This window comes from Aulonocara sp. 'chitande type north' Nkhata Bay, linkage group LG3 (genome assembly GCF_057382095.1).
Source record: "Aulonocara sp. 'chitande type north' Nkhata Bay isolate Kocher_YH1m ecotype deep benthic linkage group LG3, A_spYH_male_GT1.1, whole genome shotgun sequence".
In the NCBI taxonomy this organism is placed as follows: Eukaryota; Metazoa; Chordata; class Actinopteri; order Cichliformes; family Cichlidae; genus Aulonocara; species Aulonocara sp. 'chitande type north' Nkhata Bay.
In genome coordinates this window covers 20,567,750-20,590,596 of record NC_141346.1, presented here as the reverse complement: position 1 = coordinate 20,590,596, position 22,847 = coordinate 20,567,750, and the positions used below count along the sequence as shown (strand labels likewise).

Here is a 22,847-nt window from a genome sequence, read left to right as displayed (position 1 = left end):
CATCTCCAATGGTTATACACTAACGTGGCTTCACGCCACATCAGTCACGCCACTTTGCTAGCTAAAACACCGGTGTCGACACATAAGGACGCTGTCATAGCCTGTTAGCGATGTTGATTAGCTGCGTATATACGAATGTGAATCGCATTATTGGCTGGACTATGGGATAAGGTGGCATCGGTCTAACCCCATACGGGAGCAGCCAGTCACTTACTAACACTGCAAAAAACAGAATTGTTAAAATATTTACTTTAATTTCAATTCAGGTTAGATTTTTTTTTTTGCGCACAACCTAGATTTTCTGTACGCAGTACGCAGCTTAGAGGGAACATTGGTCCTGACCAGGGTTTCAGCTGCTCTCGAGCATTACTGGCATCAACAATTGTGATTTACAAGGTGCAAATGACTGTTTTTGGTATAGAGGTGTGGTGGAGACCATCAGCTTCACCTGTGTTTAATAGACCGATCTCCGAGCAGGTAAAAGGGTGAAAAGCACTTCAGAACTTACCTAGTAGGTAACAAGGTGATATACGGCTTACATGTGCTGCATTTTTATAGCAGAAACATCTAAATTTCACATCATGTTTGCTTTAGACTTACCTTGTTTTGACAAAACATTAATCTTTCGCTTTTCCAGGATGCGGATTCTGAGATTTATATGGGTGTCTGTCTCAGTGGATGGAAGATCTTCATGATCTTCATCAGCATCTTCTTTCTGTTTTACAGAAGGTCGGAATTTTCTTCTCAAATCAAGTTGTCAATGTGTTGTAATCTTTGGTAACGCTGTTGAGATCAGTTAAATCTTCTCAGCACAGTACCTGCAGTCGTATGTAGAGGGTAGATCCCCGAGAAACTCTGATGATTTCCTCTGGTGTCACAGAGTCTACTTGCAGAGGTTTCAGTTTCTTGAGGTTGCAATATAAGAAAAGGTCAAAAGGTTCATCTCCAGCCAGCTGAGGGAAGGTAGACCTGAGTAGTTTCAGGAAGTCAGCTTCCTTCAAACCACGACGAACCTTCAGCTTGTGAAGCCGGTACATCCGAAACACTAGAACACAGAGGAATACTGAATCAATCACAGTGAAATCTTCCACATCTGCTCCAGAGTTTCATGTGTACTGAGGTGTTTTCATTCTGTTTTTAACATTTAAATTTCACATCACGTTTGCTTTAGACTTACCAGTATTTGAAAGCACTTCAATGTTTGGGTTTTCCAATATGCGGATTTTGAGATCTATGCAATTTTGTGATTTGCTGATTCGACGTTTGCCATGTTTTTTTCTCCTCTTAGACGGAACTGTTTGAGTCAAGAACCTAAGGAAAACACGGAAAAACGGGAGCTGGGATACAAAAGATAACACATATACTTTTGTACATAGTAGACATTTATGCACTTGTCTTTTAACCTTGATGTTGTTACATAATCCAGCTCTGTCGTGTATCCTTCCTCCTGCTCTAAATATTCATACTCTTCATCCTCTATCGGTGCCTGAAATCCCAGGCTCCTACTGTCGTCCACCCCTAGGAACAAATAAATTCTTATGTTAGTCACAATTATGTGTTGCCCGGCTCAACAAGAACTTGACCATTTACATAACCGAAAGGGAGCATGCTGCTACTATCTACTGTTTGTGCTTTAAGAGGACATGAGCTAATGTATCTTTCTTATATATATATGTATATATAAGAGACATGTTGTTGTTTCATGTCAGAGACATGAAACAGCAGTCCTGTCTAGAACTGAACTTTATTCATGTATGTCAAAGTAGCTTCTTACTCAGCTCATATTTGTCCTGCTTCTGATCATCCAGTAATGGACCACCTCCATCTTCACAGATGGAAAACAGCTGCTGGTCGTCTGCAAAAGTATGTTTAATGTTCAATTTTAGAAAAACCAAATGTGATATGATAGAAGATAAATGGAAAAAAAGTTTCTAGCAATGTTAAGATCCACATCAATGTCAGTTTTGGCCGGCGGTCATAGGTTCTGTCCAATAATATGACACAAGACTGGAGTAAAAGACATCCATGGATTGACACTTTATTAAAGAAGGAGCATGATAACAGCACAAACACTAACTACAACTAAACAAAATGGCTTCCTTTTATACTCTACCTTTTCAGGTGAGCATCTGGAATAGCCCAAGTATGGGGGTTAACTAATCAAAATGAACACATAACCCTCCACACAAACAAACATACAATAACATTAAAGCACATCACAAACATATACATATTTCCAACACATACTATAAACAAACCAATAACATAAGCTTCACCCATTTCTATCTAAATTAAAACCCTCTTTATCCATACTCCCTAACCTGGCACACTGGTCTGCTCCAAGAGCTCTTAAACAGGTGATTGAGCTGCTTTCACTCTTTTGCTCCACATCCTGCAAGAAGCAACTAGGACAGGTGAGTACCTTTACAAGTTCTCATTTCACATATGTTTAGGTTATTGATAAATGATTAACTGCAAACAGCTCTAACTTTGGCTCTTCTCCGACACAGGTAGGATGGCCAGTCCCACTGTCTCTTTTCTGTTACAAGCTGTCAATTTAATCGTATGTCAAATAACCTAATAAAAGACTCCAAAAGAACTAATGTGTTTTCTTTATTACCCTATTTTAAATTCCCAGTCCAACAATTTATTATTAACAATACCAACCAGGTAATGGAACCCCTGGTCTCCATTACAATCAAGTTGATGAGTATCCTGTACGTTTTATACACTCACCAGACACTTTATTAGGTACACCTTGCTAGTACCTAATTGCTTTAATTCTTTGTGGCACATATCCTTTGAGCTTGGGTCCTATACCAGACGCTTTGGAGCATTGAGGGTCCTAAGCAGTATCTTAGCTGTTTCTAGGACTGCAGTCTTCTGGACAGAGATCTCCAACGTTTTTCCTAGGATCTGCTGGAGCCAGACTACACTAGGTGCGGAGTCACTGATACATGAAGCTATACATTTTCAGACAAGTTGTTGCATAGGTGGTAAGTGGTTTTCCATGTTTGAGTCCATGGCGGGGACCGGTTTGCATTATAATTTGTATAGTACAATTTCCTGGTCCGTGTCAGACTGTTCATAACCAACCATGTTAATGCTACAGATGTAGTCCCTCGTTTAGGAATAAGGTGCTCAATTTGTTTGACTGGTCCTTGTGTTTGGAGCTACCTGGTTTTGGCTCATCTTCACTGGCCATCCTGGCATTCTCTTGTCTGGATCCTCTATTCCTTTGACTGTAAGTGCCATTTATAAGTACATGTTTTTATTTGAGCCAATTTGTTTAATGTATTATCTGAAATTTGATGTTTGACAATAATGTATATCATTTGAGTTTATTTGAGTCTCGACAGAATATTGAGCTTTATTGTGAAAGTTTTATGTGGAATATAAACAAGCGGACGGCGGAGCCACACAATGGTTTTAGCGTCGTTGTTGCTAACCAAAGTACTCACAAACAGTCGGTCCGGTGTGTGATCATATTAATCATAAGAGAAAGAGAGAACTCTAAGGAATTAATATAGCCACTACAGTAACCATCAAAACCATGAAAAATTATTGGCGTACAGTTTATTTTGAGACCCTACGAAACAAACGATAGGTACAAAAAAACGACGTATCGTCAGTTTCAGGCCAATCTCTGTAAACCCTAGATATGGTTGCGTGGGAAAATCCCAGCAGACAGGCCCGTCTGGCACCAAAGACCTTTCTTTCTCACTCGGATTCTCATTTTGAGCTACTGTAGGTTGTCTTGGCCATTTGAAGACATCAAGTTGCTGCTATGTGATTGGCTCATTTGTTGTTTGCATTAACGAGAAGATGAAAGAGTACCTAATATAGTGGCCGCTGAGTGTTTCAAAGCACTTCAATAAATGTTACAGGGGCTAAAACACCGACCTGCCTCCTGCTTTATCTCAGGCTGCAGGAGCTCCAGCAGTCTCCTCTGCCGGTCGAGCTCCTGCCTGAAGCCCGCAGCCTCCTCCTCATAGTCGGCTACAGTCCGCTCCACCACCGATAAGATCTCCCGAGCTGCTGTGCTCAGTTTGTCGGTGATGATTCCTCTCAGTATGTCGCTCTTGGACATATTAGCGATGTCTGGCTCGCTGTCCCAGCTCTGCACCATCGTCATCATCATCGAGTCGCTCATGAAATAATTTCTTTTTTCCCGCGTGGGAAAATGTTTCTGTCGGATGTTTAACCCTAGAAGTTTTTACCGAGCTAGTGAACGCGCAAATGTTGTCCGGCTGGAAACATAAAAGGAAACACCATCCTAGGAGAAAATGACACATAGCACAGACATAGCACAGTAATAGACTATCACACGTATAATTATATCAGTATTTATTAAAGAAGAACCCCCGCGCCGCCGCCGCCCAAAAAACCCATTTAGGTTTATTTGGCACTAACTGCATTTCCATCACAATAACAGCAGGTTTTAATACATATAATAGGGAGAAATCATGATACATGTAGATTGTGCTCCGAGGGTTACTTAAAAAAGTGTCGCCCCTGTGTTTTCCTGTAGCCTAATTGTAACTTTATTGTAATTATATTGCTCCACTTTCTGTAGAGTATGCAGGAATATTATTTATTAAAAAAAATTTTTAATTAAAAAAATTTAGTATGGTCTTTTTCTCGTTTGTGGTTCATGTTTCCAGCCGGGCAGCATTTGCTGTTGTACGTCGCCTGTAGTGTAACATCCGTACCGCACGTTCCCCCACGCGCGTTAATTGTTTCATCTCCGGTAAAGAAGTGAGCGGGACCCACGGAGCCCCACCATGGAGCCGGACTCATCCGACCCCAATACGTCCAAAACCGACATGCTGAGAGGAGTCATCGCCGAGAAGCTCACCTTGGCCGCCCGGGAGATCTTAGCGGTGGTGGAGAAGACTGTAGCCGACTACGAGGAGGAGGCTGTGGGTTTCAGGCAGGAGATTGACCGGCAGAGGAGACTGCTGGAGCTCCTGCAGCCTGAAGTCAAGTTAGAGGCTTTAGGTCTGTGTGTGTGGATAACAGAACAGTGTGTTGTTTCCTGCGGAGAGAGCGAGAGCTCGCGTAATGACGAACCCCGTTTACAAAACACTAATTTAACATTTCTTTGCTTGACGTGAAGCCCATTGACATTCGAGTATTCATCTCAAAACCTGATTATAACACTCCTTAATTTGGTATACATGTAACACCCCTGAGCCATGTCATATTTCAGAATTTTAAGTTTTTATTGGCTCGTGGTAATGTCACAAAGCTAGCCTTTGGTTTCTCTTTAAGTGAAATCCGGTGGGCTTTTAAAGCCTTGAAATGTCGTTTAAAGTCAGCTACAGCTGCTATAAAACCCTCTCTAGAATGATGACAGAGTCATCGGGACTTAAAAAACCCATCCTAGTGACTGATTTAAATAAACATTTTAAATCGTTTCCCAAGTTGCGCCGCTGTTCCCGAATCAAAACAAAGATGGCGGCCTGCCGGCTACATGGACACAACGGTGTTTGTTCAAGCGCTGTGGTGCGATTTTACAGCGCTTGCCATGACTGTTTCTATTGAAATTTATTTAAATCAACTATAAAAAATACTGTGCTATAGTTAACACACAGCTGTGCTGTGAAACCAGCGGTTTTAAGTTCCCAACGTATATAATGTTTAGGTATTACCCGTAACCTTTTTGGGGCGGGTGGGGGTGTTTCTTTTGACTTCGTCGTTCATCTTCACATTAATGTCTTTGCGAACCTTCAAATAAGCATTGACTTCTCTTGCTAATAATCACAGTTCTTTATTTTTTTGTAGACACCCATTTTTTAGAACATATCCCTTATATATTTAATTTTTTTTTACAGCTGTCTATGGTTGGATCTGGCCTATGTCATGAAACGGGATATCCTTAAATGTGCTCTCTAGCCTTCAAGTCTCTGCGAGGGGCAGCCAATAAGAAACAACGTGGTTAAAAAGGACTCGTGTCACTCAAGAACCTCTAGCAACTCTAGAATTTCACTCACATGTGATGTGACAATAAAAGTGATTTGATTTGATTTGATTTGACCTGCCGAGGAACAGTCATGTTTCCCTAGGAACCAGTTGTTGCTAAGTGCTTGTCAGCTGGCCTGTGTCCATGGGTTGTTCCGTGTATGTAGTTTGTGTAATAGTGTAATAAGTTTTGTCCACGCATTTGCTAAAAACAGTTCCACTTACCCTCTGACAATAAAATGTATGTAAATTGGACCTGACCATTCTGGGGTTGAAACAACAGGTAGCTCCATGTGCTTTGATTTAGCAGATTTGACACAAATATAAAGAGACTTTTGTCTCCTCCTGGGATCATACTGGGAATCTTTGGCGTATTAGGCCGATGTAGACACCACTACACAAAGGACTTTCCCCTGGAAACACCTGCAGGCACGCAAAAGCCTGTATGGACACCAAATAGCTGCCATATGTGAGAGCTATTTGAATGTGGGAATCCTGGAGTCTGCAGTTTGTTTACATGTAAATCAGGTGAATCTAAAGCTTAACTCATCTACTGCTGTGACTCAAGAGAATGAAACAGGTTGCTCGTTAATCAGCAGTGTCATCTGCGCTCATAAGAATAATTCTGACGTGAAATCTTTTTTTTGATTGTTTTGTTTTATTACTTAATAACACTAAAATGCTTATATGGTGCAGATGACCAGGAGCAGTTTTCCCTTTGTGAGGCTGGAGGAGGTCGACTACCAGAAGATCAGGAGCAGCACAAATATGAGCAGAGTATGACTTTTAACCTACTTTGATATATGTAAACAAAGTCGTCATATTTATATTTGTAATGGATCAAGATGCACAGAAACATAAGAGATCTATCTATCTATCTATCTATCTATCTATCTATCTAAACACTGATGTTCGTTTGTATAAATGCAGTTCAAATTAGATGTGGTGTACTGCAGGGATCCTCTCTGGGCCCACTGTTGTTTCTGTTTATGTCATTTGGTACTTTTTATTTGACTTTGTCAAATGCATTGCTGTAATGAACAGTTTGTTGGGCATTATAACCTCCCAGTATTTTTCTCTTAGTAATAAGTTGAATTAACTAAGCTGAATTTGAAGCTGAATTTCAGAAACAACAAAATTTCCCAAATTTGAGACATAAAAGACTGATAGAGTCAAACATTTGGAGTTTTTTTAGTGTTCAGGTAAAAAAATATTTGACTGCAATTTGACCCCAGTCAACGGACAGTTTCAGTTGTAATCACATGTTCACGCACTGAAGGGGAGAGTGTAATTAACCGTCCTACAGAACTGCTTTAATGTTCAGATAATGGTTGGCAGACTAAGTAGTGATAGAAGTGTTCGTTGGAGCCTCGTATAATTGTTTTTTTAACAGCAAACAAAATTTGAAGACGAGAATTTAAGTAATAGCGTTTCTTCCTCTTCCTGACGCGGCATGTTAACTGTTGTTTATTCATGGTTGCACATTTGTATGATTAATGCTGTCATGTGGGAAAACTAAATAAATAAACTTTGAATTTGTTTCCAGGGGTGGAGGACAGCCAAAGCCTGGGATTCTCAGGCTACAGTGAGGAACAAATAGAGGAAGATGAACATGAAGATGAGGAGGAGGAGGAGGAGGAGATGGCACAGCAGTGTTATGAAGCAGCACCACGGTTACAAGATACAGACACACTGTAAGTGTACAGACACCGCTCTGTGTGTGCGTGTGCTGTTGTAACATTTGTGACTCATCTGCTGATCTTGAGGTTATTTTGTTCTTTTCCTTTTTTAGGCTCGTGCCTTCCACGGTTCAGACTGACAGACGGAGAGCAGACAGACCTTGGATCAGTGAAACGCAGAGTTTCGTGGACCTCAGGATCCGCATCCTGGACTCGATGATCGACGTGCTTTCAAAGAGGGGTGAGTGTGAGAAAGATGTAAATAAATAAACCATTACTGTTGCATCTTTAAGGGTTTGGATTTTACTCTGGATGTTTTTCCCCATATGATTTTAAACTGAGGACATGGAGTTTTATGGGCAATGTGACTGCTGCAGATACCTCATAATGTATTTCAGCTTATTTGGAGCATTTGTAAAATACAGCTAAAGCACAGGAATGAATAACAAGTCACTTTTTGTGTTTTTAATCAAAGCCTGTAGTCTGTGGGTGAAGCTTTTCCTGCAGTCTAGATAAAAACTTGTCTATCCCTCTGCATCGCAGTGTTTCAGAAGTACCCACTTCATGAGCTGCAGTGTCGTCGTGGCCTTCAGGAGGCCGACTTCCTGCATCTGCTTAGGTCAACCTTCCCCCAGCTGGCTGCTGATGAACCTTTTGACGTTTTTATAACTGACAACACCAGAAAGCTGCAGCCTCTGAAAATAGACTTGTGGACTCCGGAGGCGATCGAGAGGACCATCAGGGCAAATGGGAATTCTGCCCTCTACATCCGCCTGAAGGTAAGGTGCCTAATGTGTGACGCCCTCGCTGGAGTTAACTTCCTGTAAACTATGTTCTTGACTTTGCTCGTTGCTCTGATGGTGTCTTTTGGAGAATGAATCATTCAAGCATAAAAAGGCTCAAACTCAAGGGATGAACCAGTGTTGTGTCTACACAGAACAGAGGACTTGGCGTAGAATCAGTTTTAAAATGGATCTGCAGGCAGTTTGTTTTCATTTCTTTAGTTTTATTAAATTAATCTATGAAAAATGCCAAAAGTAAAGCATTTTTGCACCAACAAGGTGATTCCTGAAGAGCTATTATGGTAAAAAAGTGTCATATCTCAGCATGGTGTGCAGTGAGATACAACAGTGAGCATCCACAGCCATCTGTAGAACACAGTGGAGGCTCTGTCATGATGTGGGGCTGCAATCCAGCCAGTCTAGTCGGGATCTTCTCATAAGGAAAGAATCGTGAACAGTCCTGCAGTCTGACTCGTTTTTGTGCCATTTTTCTAAAAAAAAACTGTCAAAACATCTTTATTTCAGAATCAGCAGAGTTTAGAAGCTGAAGAGGAGCTTCAGCCATTGCACGGAAATAAAGCTGCTGCTGAGCACATGAGGTACCTCAAGTATTCAAACGCTGCTGTAAATAACCAGTAAATATAGAGGACAAAAACAAACAGATACATCGTATATAAAAGGCTAAATTATTTGTTATAATGTTGTTTTTGACTTCTTTACTCTTTCAGGAAGAGGGTGGGCAGACCTGGGTTCAGGAAAACACAGACGCATGTAATGATCAGAATCCGCATCCTGGGTAAAATGAAGTCTGACGTGCTCTCAGCCAGAGGTGCGCCCAATAAAACCTCCAGTTTGGTGTCTCTTTGGACAAACTGTGTCTCTTTGTGACTGTGAAGTTAAATAGTAAAAGCCTGTCCATGTGTGTTCATTGTTTTTCAGTGTATCAGATGTGCCCGCTTCATGAGCTAATGTGCCCTCGGGGTCTACAGGAGGATGACTTCGTGGACCTGCTGAGGTCCACCTTCCCTCAGCTGACTGCCGATGAACCTTTTGACCTCTTTGTGAGTGACAAAAGCAGAAAACTGAAGCCTCTGAAAGTACGGTCACTGACGACGGAGGAGGTGGAGAGGGCTACGAGGACTTCTACGCTCTACATCCGACTGAAGGTGCTGATTCACAAAGACCTTTGTCTGCTACTAAAAAAATCTTAGCAGACAAAGAAATAATCTGGTTTATTGTCTGTCTTTGTGTTTTCTGAGAATCTTGAGCATTAAATAGGTTGTAAAACTCCACGTGTGACCAGTCAGGAGTGCCATTTGTACGGTGGCCCTGAGAGGCCAAACGGACTGCAACTTAAGAAAACACCAGCAATAAGAAAAACGCTGCAAAAGCACACAAAACACACAGAAATAGAAAAAACTAAAACAGAAATAGGAAAAATCAAATTTCCAAAAGCACAAGGGAAGTGTTTCTGGGGAGACAATAACCCGACGGACCAGTTGCAGGAACCAAAATATGCTAAGAACTGCACTGAGAGACACTTAAAAGAAGTGGAGGATCTATCGGTTTGTGAGGAAAGAAAAGATCAGAGTTAAGTGTGTTAGCCTAACTATTAGCCTAAAAATCCATCATCAGTATTAAATGAATCATGATAAAACACACCTAGCATGTTTTGGGTTCCTGCAGCTGGTCCGTCGGGTTATTGTCTCCCCAGAAACACTTCCCTTGTGCTTTTGGAAATCTGTTTCTTTCTATTTGTGTTTTGTGTGTTTTGCAACGTTTTTCTTATTGCTGGTGTTTTCTTAACTTGAAGTCCGTTTGTCCTCTCAGGGGGCACCGTACATTTGCATTTAACTACACAGACCAACAGTACACCACTAAATCTTTTCTTTCTTCTGTAGCCGTCGGAGGAGCTTCAAGCCTCAGCGAAACAGTTCCTGAGTGTAGGAGATGTTTTAGCTGAAACTCTTCCATTGACCCTAAAACCAACCAGAAAGAAACCCGGGTAAGTCAAAACCTGACTATAATAAATATTGGCTAGTCAGCCATAGCAAACAGATCTGTAAAAGCCTAATTTTAAGGTTTTGCATATCAAGACAGGATGAAAAACAAACTCAGTCAGGCTGTGGTCTGCACTTGACTCTGGTGACTGCAAAGTGGCCAAATCATCACCCCACTGTGCCGACTCTTGGTATGAGGTGTGTGTGAACTTTAACATGCTGACTGAGGCCCTTGGAGTCTGAGATGGAGCTTTTTGGTTTCCTGTAGTTTCTCCGGGCATTGCACAGTCTGACCTTGTGGTGAATGTGCTGGGGCATTTACTCCTGAGAAGATCGGCAGCTGCTTTGAATGTTTCCACTGTAGAAAATGAAGCAGAATGATGGATGTTAGATTCTTTGGTAACTATTTTTTTCTCGCAGATACAGTTTCTTCTTTAAGATCGTTGCTGATGTTTTTCCTCCTCAGCATTCTGTTAACACACACCTGAATGCTGCGAACCATCAAACTGCCAAAACCTCTGCTTTCCTTTAAGTTAAATGCATAACGAGACAGTAGGGCTGTGCGATATGACCAAAATCTCATATAAGACATCTATCGTCCCGATAACGATATAAATCACAAAAATTTTACATTTTCTGTAAATTCTGTGAATCTCGGGCAGCTCGACTTGCGCGAAGTGTTTCCAGCTGGGCGTCGTGTAGCTGGAGTCGAGTGTTTTAACTGATGCATGAAACAATACATTTTTAGTCATAAGTTGTAACGGGCGCCGTTTTTATTACACGGCGTGCTGCAGGGAAAAGCCTGTTCTGACGTTTGAGTCTAAGGTTTATTTTTTAGCACCTGGCGGCTCTTTTTTGCTTCTCATCCGTCAATACTCTGCATCTTTCATGTGATTCAGTTTATTTTGAAAAGTCTCAACAGGATCTTGAGCTTTATTGTGATTCATCTCCTTTCCTTCTCCTTTTTCATCTTTGTGTGTTGTGTCTCAGAGTACAGTCTGCTAGGAGGAAACCTACCAAATCTGAGCTCAGTGACCCATTCACACATGTGGATTTCAGGGTCCGGATCCTGGAGGACCCTCTGATGGAGGTGCTCACACCCCAAGGTAAATTGAAAGCTTTTAGCTCTGAGGTCACATCTCCAGTTCCTGTATGAGGTGATAATAATAATAATAATAATAATAATAATAATGGATTTATATAGCGCTTTTTTTCAAAGCGCTTTACAATGCCACTATTCATTCACTCTCACATTCACACACTGGTGGAGGCAGCTACAGTTGTAGCCACAGCTGCCCTGGGGCAGACTGACAGAAGCGAGGCTGCCATATCGCGCCATCGGCCCCTCTGGCCAACACCAGTAGGCGGTAGGGTAAAGTGTCTTGCCCAAGGACACAACGACCAGGACAGAGAGCCCGGGGATCGAACCGGTGACCTTCCGGTTACAGATGTGCTTCCCAACCCCCTGAGCCATGGTCGCCCCAACGACAGCTTGTGTCTCTCTGGAAGCTTTTCTGCTGAGACTCTGAAATGTTAACAGTCTGTCTATAAAGAGGCTCTGTGAGTGCCTGCAGGCTTGTACAAAATCAACACACGGGTCTGAGTCATGTTAACGTATTAATCATATTTAAAGAAATTTCGCCTCAAATAACATTGGGTCGTTTTAAACCAAATGACTGTAACTGATATATAACTGTGAACCTTTTCGATTGTTCTCGGTAAACGCCGGCTGTGACTGTGACCAGCACAAGCTACAGCAGCAGTATATCCTCTGTAACTCGTGTTATTAGTTCAGACTCTTACCTACTTGGCTTTTGTGTTCCCAGTGTTTCTGAAAAGCCGCATTCAGGAGCTGCGGTGTCCTTATGATCTACAGGAGGCTGATTTCCTGGACCAGCTGAGGTCTTCCATCCCTCAGCTGGCTGCAGGTAAACCTTTTGACATCCTCACTGCTGACAAAAGCCGGGTACTGCAGCCGCTGAGTGTGGACACGCTGACACCGGCGGAGATCCACAGAGCCATCACCTTAAGGAGAAACACTACTCTCTTCGTCCGACTGAAGGTACCGTGTAAACTTGAGACCAAGTATCTGATCTGTCGCTCATAAAAATAAGGACAGTGTTGCTGTTTTTGGTGGAAACACTTAAGATACAAACCTTTTTTGTTTTTACCTTCTGGGGGAACAGGGAGCCGGTCCGTCCACCCCAAATCCAACCAGACTGGACACCAGGTGAGTTAATGTTAACAAGCCTCAGCTGCTCATTAATCAATTTAATCTCTCGTTTTATCGCCTGATCTCCATCACTAACGTTATTGTGTCCCAGAGTTCAGTCTGACAAGAAGAGCCTGGGCAAGCCTCAGCTCAGTCGATCAGACTCCCACGTAGATCTGAAGGTCCGCATCCTGGAGGACTCTCAGATGGAGGTGGTCGCACCCCAAGGTAAATGCACAGCTGCTACTTGTGTGTCCAGAAACGGCTTCAGCTGCCATCCATACACAGCAAGCTTGTGGATGCTAGCAGACAGCAGAGCTATTGTCCTCTGCCCGTCCTTAAAAATGTAAATGTAAATAATTAACTTTATTCCTTGTGCTGTGGTGACACGGCATGGTGTGGTCTATGACAAGTACTGCATATTGTATATTATTCGAAATGGTTTTGTGAAATTTTCTTTCAATGTCAACTCTGACTTTGGGCAGTAACCATGAAGGTCTAATGGTTAGCCACCCTAGGTACTCATGGGTCTACTGTGGATGCTAGACTGCTAACAGACAGGCAGACGAACTGAGCCGATTACATACTCCTTCCCTGCGGGGCAGGAATTACCGTGGTCTTGACTTGTCTAGTCTTTGGAAATGAAACAGTCTTTAGAGACCAGCAGAGTGGGTTGAAGCTGTAAAACATGAATGAGAAATAAAAAAGTCTGATTTTACATTTTCATAAGAGCCCTGACTGTGGTTGTTTGCTTCAGTTCAATAACAATAAATCAGCCAAAAAGCTTCCCAGCATCTTTACTGTTTTTAGTTATGTGTTGTACACGTCATGGATAACTGAACAAGCTGTGACTGAGTGGATAAATTTTTCTCTTTCCTCTTAGTATTTCAGAACTACCCACTTCACAAACTGCGGTGTCACCGCAGCCTGCAGGAGGACGACTTTCTGGAACTGCTGAGGTCCACCTTCCCTCAGCTGGCTGCTAACGTACCTTTTGACATCCTCACGGTTGACAAAAACAGGAAACTGCAACCTCTGAATGTGGAGTCACTGACTCCAGAGCAGGTCTACAAGGCCATTGATTCATCAAGGATCAATACCCTCTTCATTCGACTGAAGGTACTGTGACTCACTACATTTTAAAATACTCCTACTCGACATTATCCGGAAACCTTGTACAGCAAGTACAACATTGCTCTCTGGTACAAACGTGAAACTAAATGTGGATGCCCTTATCATGCATCGAAGACTGTTTTCTGCTGAAGCAAAGACATTTTGTGATTTTTTTTTTTTCTCTTTTTTTTAAAATTTCTTTTCTTTTTATTTTTTTAATACGAAACTCTTTCAGGCACCAGAGAAAGTCCAGGTTGGTGCGAGGAAGCTTGAACACCTGCAGAAAAAAGTGGACACAGCTACAGAGTCGTCATTTTTACCTGAACAAACTGTGATGCATGGGAGGTGAGTCGGTCAAACTATCAGTCTTAGCCGTTCAATAGAAATCTATAAAGAGACAGGAACATACGTGTGATGATGCTTGAACCTTCAAACTCGCATGTGGTCGTGAGTGTTAGGTAGTAACTGAAGAAACAAGACTGTCACTGAAAGCTGCTGCACTTCACGGCACCAGCATACTGCCAGGTTGGTCGCTGCAAGTGCAGCTGCCAGTGATGTCGTCACCCAGCCCAATCCATTTATGCTCACTGTTACGGCACAGGAGGCGGCTGTTTTGTTTTGGTGTCCTCACTCAGATAATGTCAGCACTGTGTTGCAGGATCTCGCTCTGTATAATCTGTGACTTTGAGCTTCACTATTGATTTATCATTAAAACAAAAGTAAAAACCAACATTTCAACCCTGGAGTGGCAGCAGTACAGCTAGACCTAGTGACAGCAGCTGGTATATCAATTTGATGTCAGCTTTGTCATAATTTTACATAAATTCCTTGGGGATTAATAACCACACAGCAGGTATAAAAAGGCTCCTAGATTTCAAAGTTGAGGTGGTGTCTTCACATGGAGGTTCCCTGGACCTTGGTGTTACCCAGTAGGCCATAGAAAACATACCTGTGGAAGGGTGCACTTTATAGTCTCCAGTTCTGTCAAGTTTAGAAAAGTTGTGGTGTTCACTGATGTACAATCACTGACAGTGAGTTGGAAAAATATTGTCAGTATTCCTGTGCATCAACTTTGTTGGGATACTTTAATGCTCCAGTCAACACGACCTTGTTCCTTGGTGTCCTCCACCACACCGGCCAAAATGGACTAAATAATGTGGGGGGTTCATTGAGCCAGTCAGTTGCTGAAGGTGGTGTGGATGAAAATTAAAACGTGCTCTATCCAGCTTTTTTGTGGGTTGTTCTTGGTGTGGAGTGCTTGGTAGATACGAAGACTGTTCCAAGGTGGTTCAACAATGGGCCCAGTTCAGGAGCTCAAGGACCTGCTGCTGAAGTCTTGGGATCGATGACCTGGATGACTGAGAACCTTCAGAGACACTCGCTCTTCCAACTTTTCCGGTCTAAGAAAAAAAGTATTTTTTTGCAGATTAAAAAAACGTACTGAACATTGTCTTACTCTGCTGCAGTGACAGGACTTAAATTTGAAGCTAATCTTTACTGCTTCCGGAAATATTTCTCACATTTGTTCAACTTATTAAAATAGATAAAGGTAATAACTGTAAAGGGGCCAGTGTAACGCTGTGGTGTCTGTCTCTAATGTTATTGTTTCCCAGGGATCAGTCCGACAGGAGGAAGCCTGGTAGGCCTCGGATTAGCCAATCAAGCTCCCATGTAGATCTCAGGATCCGCTTTGTGCAGGACTGGGATGTCAATGTGATTTCACCTAAAGGTAAATTTAAAACTGCTCATTCTGTGTTCAGATTGGTAACAAATGTGCACTGATATGTATTTTTAGGGCCATACCTAAAAATTAGATTATTTAGATATGTGTTTGTTTAGGTTTTCAACTTTCAGTGTCAGGATTTGGAAAATTAGGCAAAGTTGGACAAAGTTGCCTTTAGGATTGCTGTCACTAGGGTTTTATATCAAATTTATTTTAAAAAAAATCTGTAGGCCTAATGCAGCAGTAGCTTGTAAGGTGAGCTGTCTCTTTTTTTCTTGTTAATGTTAGTACAGTCAGCATACTGTTTGTTGTGTTTGTCTCATGGATAACTACCTGCCTGACTATTGGAGCTTCTCTGTTTTTTCTCAGTGTATAATAAGTACCCGCTTCATCACCTGAAGTGTCCTCGAGGCCTGCAGGAGGCCGACTTTGTGGAACTGCTGAAGTCCACTTTCCCTCAGATGGCTGCTGATAAACCTTTTGACGTCCTCACAGCTGACAGGAACAGAAGACTGCAGCCTCTAAAAGTAGAGCTATTGACTCCAGAGGAGCTGTACAGAGCCATCAAGGCGAGTGGGAGCATTGTCCTCTTCGTTCGACTCAAGGTACTGCATCTGACTGGGTAGATATTTGTGTTGTCCTTCAGAATGTCTGTGAAAGATCTAGATAGATTAATTGACCAAAAGTCTAATAAGTCCAACAAAAACTGAAGTAACACTGCTCTCTGCTTTAAATGTGTGTCCTTCATTCTACAAAGGTAGAGCAAATCAAGATGCAAACTGTAAATTAATAACATTCACCTCCAAAGGAAAGTTTCCATCTTAATGCTGCAGTCGGCAAAAAATTTCATAAGGTGCAACTTTGAAGGCACATGTTCTCCAGTTCTTTGCATCACATCTTTCACAATTTTACTACCACTTAGCAAATATTTGGCAAGTGTTTGCAGACAAGTTGGCTCCTTCTGTGAGGTCTACTGGCAACCAAATCAATCGTAGGACATTTTTGTTCCAGTATTCATTTCGCAAATGTCGCCCGCTCAACAGCAAGTACCCTCTAGCAACCACTAACCAACCAACTGAGGTAAAGTACACTTTTCCCTAGCAACCAGTGATTACTAGTCTCTACGCCTCTGTGACTGATGCGTTTTATATTTGCCTCAGAAGTCGGATGTCTTGGACTGTGAAGTCAGGGCTAGTTCAACTTGAGATGTACATTCCAGTTGAAAATTCCAACTGGGAGCTCTAAAATTCTTACTTCTAGGTTCAAATGGAAATAATCACGGGGCCTTAACCCTCTGGCGTCCAGGGTATAATTGGCCGTTTTTGACTACTTTTGATTTTACCTCTATATTTCACCTTTAAAATATGTTTTTCTTGCCTTGTTTGGTATCATTATTTTCAGCACAACCTCAAATATCTGAAATTTGAGTTATTCTTTCATTTTGGTATACTATATTAGCACAGTTGATCTAAATTCAGACAAAAAATTCTAAATCTGAGTAGAAAAAAGTTATATTTTTTACTGTAAAACCCACAAACATGTTTAACGAATCATTTTCATAACTTGAAATGCAAATAGAAATTGTACATTTCTAAAAATTATGCACAAGTTTTGCAAACAACAAAGTTATCAGGTACTATTTACCAAAAATGCAGCCAACACCTCAGGCGTTTTTTATATGACCATTTAAATCTATTTACAGAACAATCAGGTGTTCTGCACCAAATAAGAAGGCACACAAATGATTTGTGCCAGTCCAAAAAAAATAGTTTGTGTTCAGTATAAGACAGAGGAGAACACCACAGGTCTGACAGCAGGAGGTGCATCCGTCCAGTTTTCCATGTGGGACCAGCATTTACACTGGAATCTGCCTTTGACGGCTTTTTTAGAGCAAATATGAAATTCAGCAGTCTAACTGACACACAATACGAGACAATAACTACACAACACACTAACTACAGCCTCCAAACACGCTAAACGTCACTAATGTCTCACATAGGAAAACTCTCTCACTCTGTCTTTCGCTCGCCCGCTTTCCGTCGCGGGTGTCACTCCTAAAAACTTCCTCTTCTCCCTAAACAACCAAGTGTCACAGGTTGCCTTATCATTTTTTTGATTGGCTGACATGGTAAACTCTAACACCAATAGGGAAGGGGTGTTATTTCTTTTTCTTTTTTCACTCGCAAAGGGAGATATACTAGCGATATCTGTAGAAAACGCAGTTTTTACCGTCCTTCCCGCTGTAAACGCCACTATTTTGTTCAGAAAAAAACATCGCGTGTATTTTTTATCATAACTCTGGTTTTACGTGGCCCATCGACACAATTCAAAAACTGGTATATAGTTTGAAGTCCGCACTTTTGAGCCAAGTTGAAATGGAGACTCCGACGTGCTGCATCTTGTAGCTGTGTCGTCTTAAATTGGTCATGTGATTTTGACGCGCCGGCACGTCCGGCAACCCCAGAGGGTTAAAAGTTATTTTGATGTATGCTCACGTACCAGAGGTTAATGATTTCTAATTCGACTTTATGTTTTGGATATTCACGCAGGCACCTGAGGGAGTCCAGACTAGCGCGAAAAAGCTTGACCTACAGAGAAAAGTTGACGGCACTGAAGAGTCTCCGTCCTTTACCGAGCAAACTGGGCTGCACATGGGGTAAGCACCACCTGTTAGATCCAATTGTTAAAAAGTCTGAGGTTTGCTGAAAGAGTCTAACTGGACAGATTGCTTTTTATGAAACATTCACTCCCAATCAATTCATGCTCTGTGGTGTTAGAAGATGCTACACAGACACCACTTTGAATATCTCAACTCACCAGTAAACTGTTTGTCATTAATAACAACAATAAGCCCTAAACTTTAAATTTCTGTTCCCACAGAAGCCCTCATCAACCGGAAGAAAATCCAGTGAACATTTTCTCAAACAGCTCAACATCACGTCACAAAGATGTGGAGCTGAAGGAATCTGAGGGTGGTTTGGAGTACACTGGTCTCTCGACCTTGCAATCTTTAATACTTTATGAACACAACGAGTTGAGTGATGGGCTTCCCAATGAGAAACCAAACATAACCAATGATCATCTGGTGAACGGTGAACCCGAGAAGACGAAAGGGAATCGACGAGTCAAACATTCAGTCATCCGAATAAAGAAGGCAAAGCAGAAAATGTTGATTCACAACAGCGAGGCTCTGCTGTCCTGTAAAGTCTGCCAGATTTTACGTGGGTCGACAAACATGCTGATCAAACACGCCTGGAGTCATGTGGACGAGCGAGAAAGGCTCTGTGGAGTGTGTGGAGAGCAGTCAGTGTCTGCAGAGCAGCTCAGGAGTCATCTTCAGACTCACCAGAAAACGCACACCTGCAACATCTGCGGGAAGTCCTTCCTCACCGTCGTTGGCTACAGGGGTCACCTCGCTCGACACAAGGGAAACACGCCGTACAAATGTAGAACCTGCCACAAAGCGTTCCCTGAGAAGTGGGTGCTGAAGAACCATGAGTCCCGGGTCCATGCAGTGGATAAGCCACACAGAAAAAACTTTTCCAAGTTGAAGCTCAAACTTCACCGGCCGACCAATCATGCGGGGGGGAAGCCACACAGCTGCAATGTGTGTGGGAAGCGCTTCCGCCACCTGGATACTTTGTCTCAACATGTGGCACTTCACTCGGGTAGCACGGCAGCCACAGACAGACGGATCCATACAAAGAACCACAGCAGGGAGAGGTTGTTCGCTTGCGATAAATGCAACAAGAAGTTCTTTCACAAGTCAAACGTGGTGACTCACATGAGAGTCCATACTGGAGAGAAGCCTTACAAGTGCACACACTGTGGGAAAGGTTTCAGCCAGGGCCACTGTGTGAGAAGACACCTCCTGATCCACCAGAAGAAGTACCACCAACAAACAGAGCAGCTTAGTAGGGTTGAAACTGAAGACAGTTATGCTAAGGTGGACAGCATGCCCTCTCCCCAAAAATGAAACTAAAATGTGGTGGGTGTGTACAGTAGTGACCCAGAGGGGGAAAGATGTGCCTCACCCTCAATACCAACCGATCTCTGGGGAAAGTTAGCTTATAGGTTTCTAGATAGTTAGAAGGTGAGTGTTCAAGACGGCCCAGACGGTAGCGGCTGAAGTTCAAGGGATGACAGTGGTTCCTGATAACATCACCAATGTAAGAGGGTACCATCCAGTTATTTCATGTTTTCTTTCACTTTTTAACAGTGGGCTGCTTTTTTTATTCTTACTTAAACTAATGGTTACGTTCAGTGTTCTTCACAATGTCAGAAAGGCAACTTCTCAGGATCAGCTGAGGCCTTCGAATGCCTTGATTTGTTCAGACCAAAACTCTGAGACCCAAAGGTTATTCAGTTTACAAACAAAGTAAATATTGAGTATTTTTTGTGTTTACCAATAAAACTAGTGCTCTTAAAGCAGGTAGGGCATTATCTTTTTTGGCCAGTATTAGATATTTGCCAGTAAATGAAAATTTAAAATAAAGAAATAAGTACATTAGTAAGTACACATAACAAATGTTATGTTTCGTGTTTCAAGTGGAAAAATTAAAAATATCACCTGAGATATTAGAATATCAGTTACCGGTATCCTTCTTAAAACTCCAGTATTGGTCAGGTTCTAAAAGTAACTTTTTGCATGTAGTGTCCACAAATTTTCCAAGTTCCTTCACTATGGTTTTTTGTTTTCGACAAAGATTCAGCATATTAAGGCGTGTTTATGCTGCTATATGCTAGCAGCAATGTGGCAAAGGAATATCAAAGAAAACAAAATAATGGTTAGCGACTCAAAGGTTAGAAGAACTAAAATGTAAGGTTACTATGGTAAACAAAGCCTAGCTTCCTTTTTTTGGGATATAATTTGAGCTGGAGGAACCTTTAGTCCTTGGAAAGATCCTGGACATTGAAGCTTAATTAGCAGTACTGCGCTGAACCTGCACTGGCGTTTACCTGCACTTGTGAAACTGAGTTGATTGTGATAAACCAGGAGCTGTTAAATCTTGACCAGCAGTTACTTTGAAACTGGGGAAGGACAAAAAGACTTCAAAACTGACTGAGTCTACACATGAACTGCCAGAGCTGTGAAAATGGGAGGAAAAAAAGGTACATTTCCAACTATTGTGTCAGCATAACTAGCGTTTACGGAAGTCATGCTAATCAGTAGTCCACCAAATGTTATTAGTTACATTTCTTGAGAATGAACATGGTGCAGATTTAACTCAGTACTACAAACAAAGCGTAATGGTACAGGGAAATTAGTGTTTCTGTGACTTTTGGACGGAAGTAATGGATTGATGCTAATCTGCAGGAAATGTTAAATATTTTTCATACACATTCAGATGATCTTGTTCTCTGTTTGCACTTTTTTTTAGATTTACATATTCTTTTAAAAAAAGTACCTCTGTGCCCTAAAGATTACATTATCTCATTGTCAACAACCCCCCTGAAAAAAAATCATAGTTGTAACTCTAGCTGTCCTGTTTTTACTACATGTAGACCCCAGGATTAATGATAACTATAGTATCGCAATAGATTACAAGTTTAGGGAATGATACTTTACAAAAAGCACTATCCATATAGTGTTCCTTAGCAGTCTAATTGGTAAATGGACTGGTTCTTATGTAGTGCTTTTCTATTCTGAGCACTCAAAGCGCTTTACACAACTTGTACATTCACCCAAGCACTTTTTTTTTTCTTTCAAACGCTGTATGCGAAGTGCTTTCTATCTAACATTCATACTCTGATGGATGCATCGGAATATGAACGTGGGGTTAGTATATTTCCAAGGATATTTGGCATGCAGATGGGAGAAGACTGGGATCAAACCATTAACCTTCCAGGTAATGGTTTGTGGTCACCTGCACCATTTGAGCTACAGCCATCTCAGCCAGTCTAGTGTCTACAGTTTTCAAATATTGTGATGGTAGATACCAATAACAGCTCAACATCAGATCAAGGTCACACCAAACCTAAAAAAATCAGTTAATAAAAAAAGAAATAAAGCGCTTTGTTACCCACGTTTTTTTTTTTTGTTTGTTTTTTTAAGATAGTCTTCAAGCCTTGCAACAATATACTAGGTCTTGAAGGTTAGCAAACCCTTTTACCTTGACCTTCATGGTTAGCGCTCAAGGTCAAAGTCTTCTTAAAAAATTTCTTCAAGAAACCATACCAAGTATGATTGTATGATTTGTGTTGTTTTGTTTTTTCCATTATGACGCCATAGCAGACTGACACCAGCGTGTTTTAATAAAAACATCAAACATAAACATTATAGTATATAGTCCTCACTTTTTGGGAGGAGTTGCGCTCTCTGAGTGCTTTGTTAAAAAAAAATTAAAAATTACATTTTTTTTTAAATGTCACATATTGTTGATACCAGTAAAGAAAACATTGCTGCATTGAATACTTTCCAAATCCAAAAGTTTAATTTCCTTATACCATTGCTCATTTTCTATGGGCTCAAGTTGTTTTCAAAAATATTTTGTGCTTGTAAATCAAATGCGTAGTTGTGAACTGAGTTTTGTAACCTTGTAAACCAAAATTTCTGAAAGTGTTATGGTTGTGCGTCTATACAGGGTGGGACATTTATATGGATACACCGTAATAACATGGGAATGGTTGGTGATATTAAAGTCCTGTTTGTGGCACATTAGTATATGTGAGGGGGCAAACTCCTCAAGATGGGTGGTGACCATGGTGGCCATTTAGAAGTCGACCATCTTGGATGCAACTTTTGTTTTTTCAATAGGAAGAGGGTCATGTGACACATCAAACTTATCGGTAATGTCACAAGAAAAACAATGGTGTGCTTGGTTTCAACGTAACTTTATTCTTTCATGAGTTATTTACAAGTTTCTGACCACTTATAAAATGTGTTCAATGTGCTGCCCATTGTGTTGGATTGTCAATGCAACCCTCTTCTCCCACTCTTCACACACTGATAGCAACACAGCAGGAGAAATGCCAGCACAGGCATCCAGTATCTGTAGTTTCAGGTGCTGCACATCTCGTATCTTCACACCATAGACAATTGCCTTCAGATGACCCCAAAGATAAAAGTCTAAGTGGGTCAGATCGGGAGACCTTGGGGGCCATTCAACTGGCCCACGACGACCAATCCACTTTCCAGGAAACTGTCCATCTAGGAATGCTCAGACCTGGCACCCATAATGTGGTGGTGCACCATCTTGCTGGAAAAACTCAGGGAATGTGCCAGCTTCAGTGCATAAAGAGGGAAACACATCATCATGTAGCAATTTCAAATATCCAGTGGCCTTGAGGTTTCCATTGATGAAGAATGGACCCACTATCGTTGTACCCCATATACCACACCAAACCATCACTTTTGTTGTTCCAACAGTCTTG

At 41.6% G+C, this 22,847-nt stretch overlaps 2 protein-coding genes across 3 annotated transcripts in view; one reads left to right on the top strand and one right to left on the bottom strand.

The window, feature by feature from the left end:
* The window catches only part of LOC147334462 (uncharacterized), a 40,226-nt gene extending 35,998 nt beyond the window's left edge, over nt 1-4,228 (bottom strand). Inside the window, exons 1-6 of the mRNA XM_086272589.1 lie at nt 3,904-4,228; nt 1,775-1,855; nt 1,404-1,518; nt 1,178-1,311; nt 819-1,045; nt 601-715 (exon numbers count right to left, since the gene is read on the bottom strand). Coding sequence (XP_086128715.1) covers nt 601-715; nt 819-1,045; nt 1,178-1,311; nt 1,404-1,518; nt 1,775-1,855; nt 3,904-4,153 — 922 coding nt within the window. The 5' untranslated portion in view covers nt 4,154-4,228. The remainder of the gene's footprint in view (nt 1-600; nt 716-818; nt 1,046-1,177; nt 1,312-1,403; nt 1,519-1,774; nt 1,856-3,903) is intronic.
* Nucleotides 4,229-4,697: 469 nt separating this feature from the next.
* On the top strand, nt 4,698-22,122 carry LOC147334461 (uncharacterized). 2 transcript variants are annotated; one of them, XM_086272546.1, is made up of 20 exons: nt 4,698-5,001; nt 6,661-6,741; nt 7,511-7,658; nt 7,757-7,884; nt 8,187-8,422; nt 8,951-9,024; nt 9,154-9,254; nt 9,365-9,591; nt 10,327-10,430; nt 10,522-10,623; nt 11,416-11,531; nt 12,252-12,487; nt 12,612-12,655; nt 12,750-12,865; nt 13,521-13,756; nt 13,986-14,095; nt 15,364-15,479; nt 15,843-16,078; nt 18,023-18,129; nt 18,354-22,122. In XM_086272546.1, exons 1-20 carry the CDS (start codon nt 4,785-4,787, stop codon nt 19,447-19,449), a joined length of 3,831 nt encoding a protein of 1,276 aa, XP_086128672.1. In that variant the 5' UTR covers nt 4,698-4,784; the 3' UTR covers nt 19,450-22,122. The 2 variants fall into 2 exon arrangements, with proteins under 2 accessions (XP_086128672.1, XP_086128681.1); XM_086272555.1 differs by lacking the exon at nt 10,522-10,623.
* The last annotated feature ends 725 nt before the right edge of the window (nt 22,123-22,847 follow it).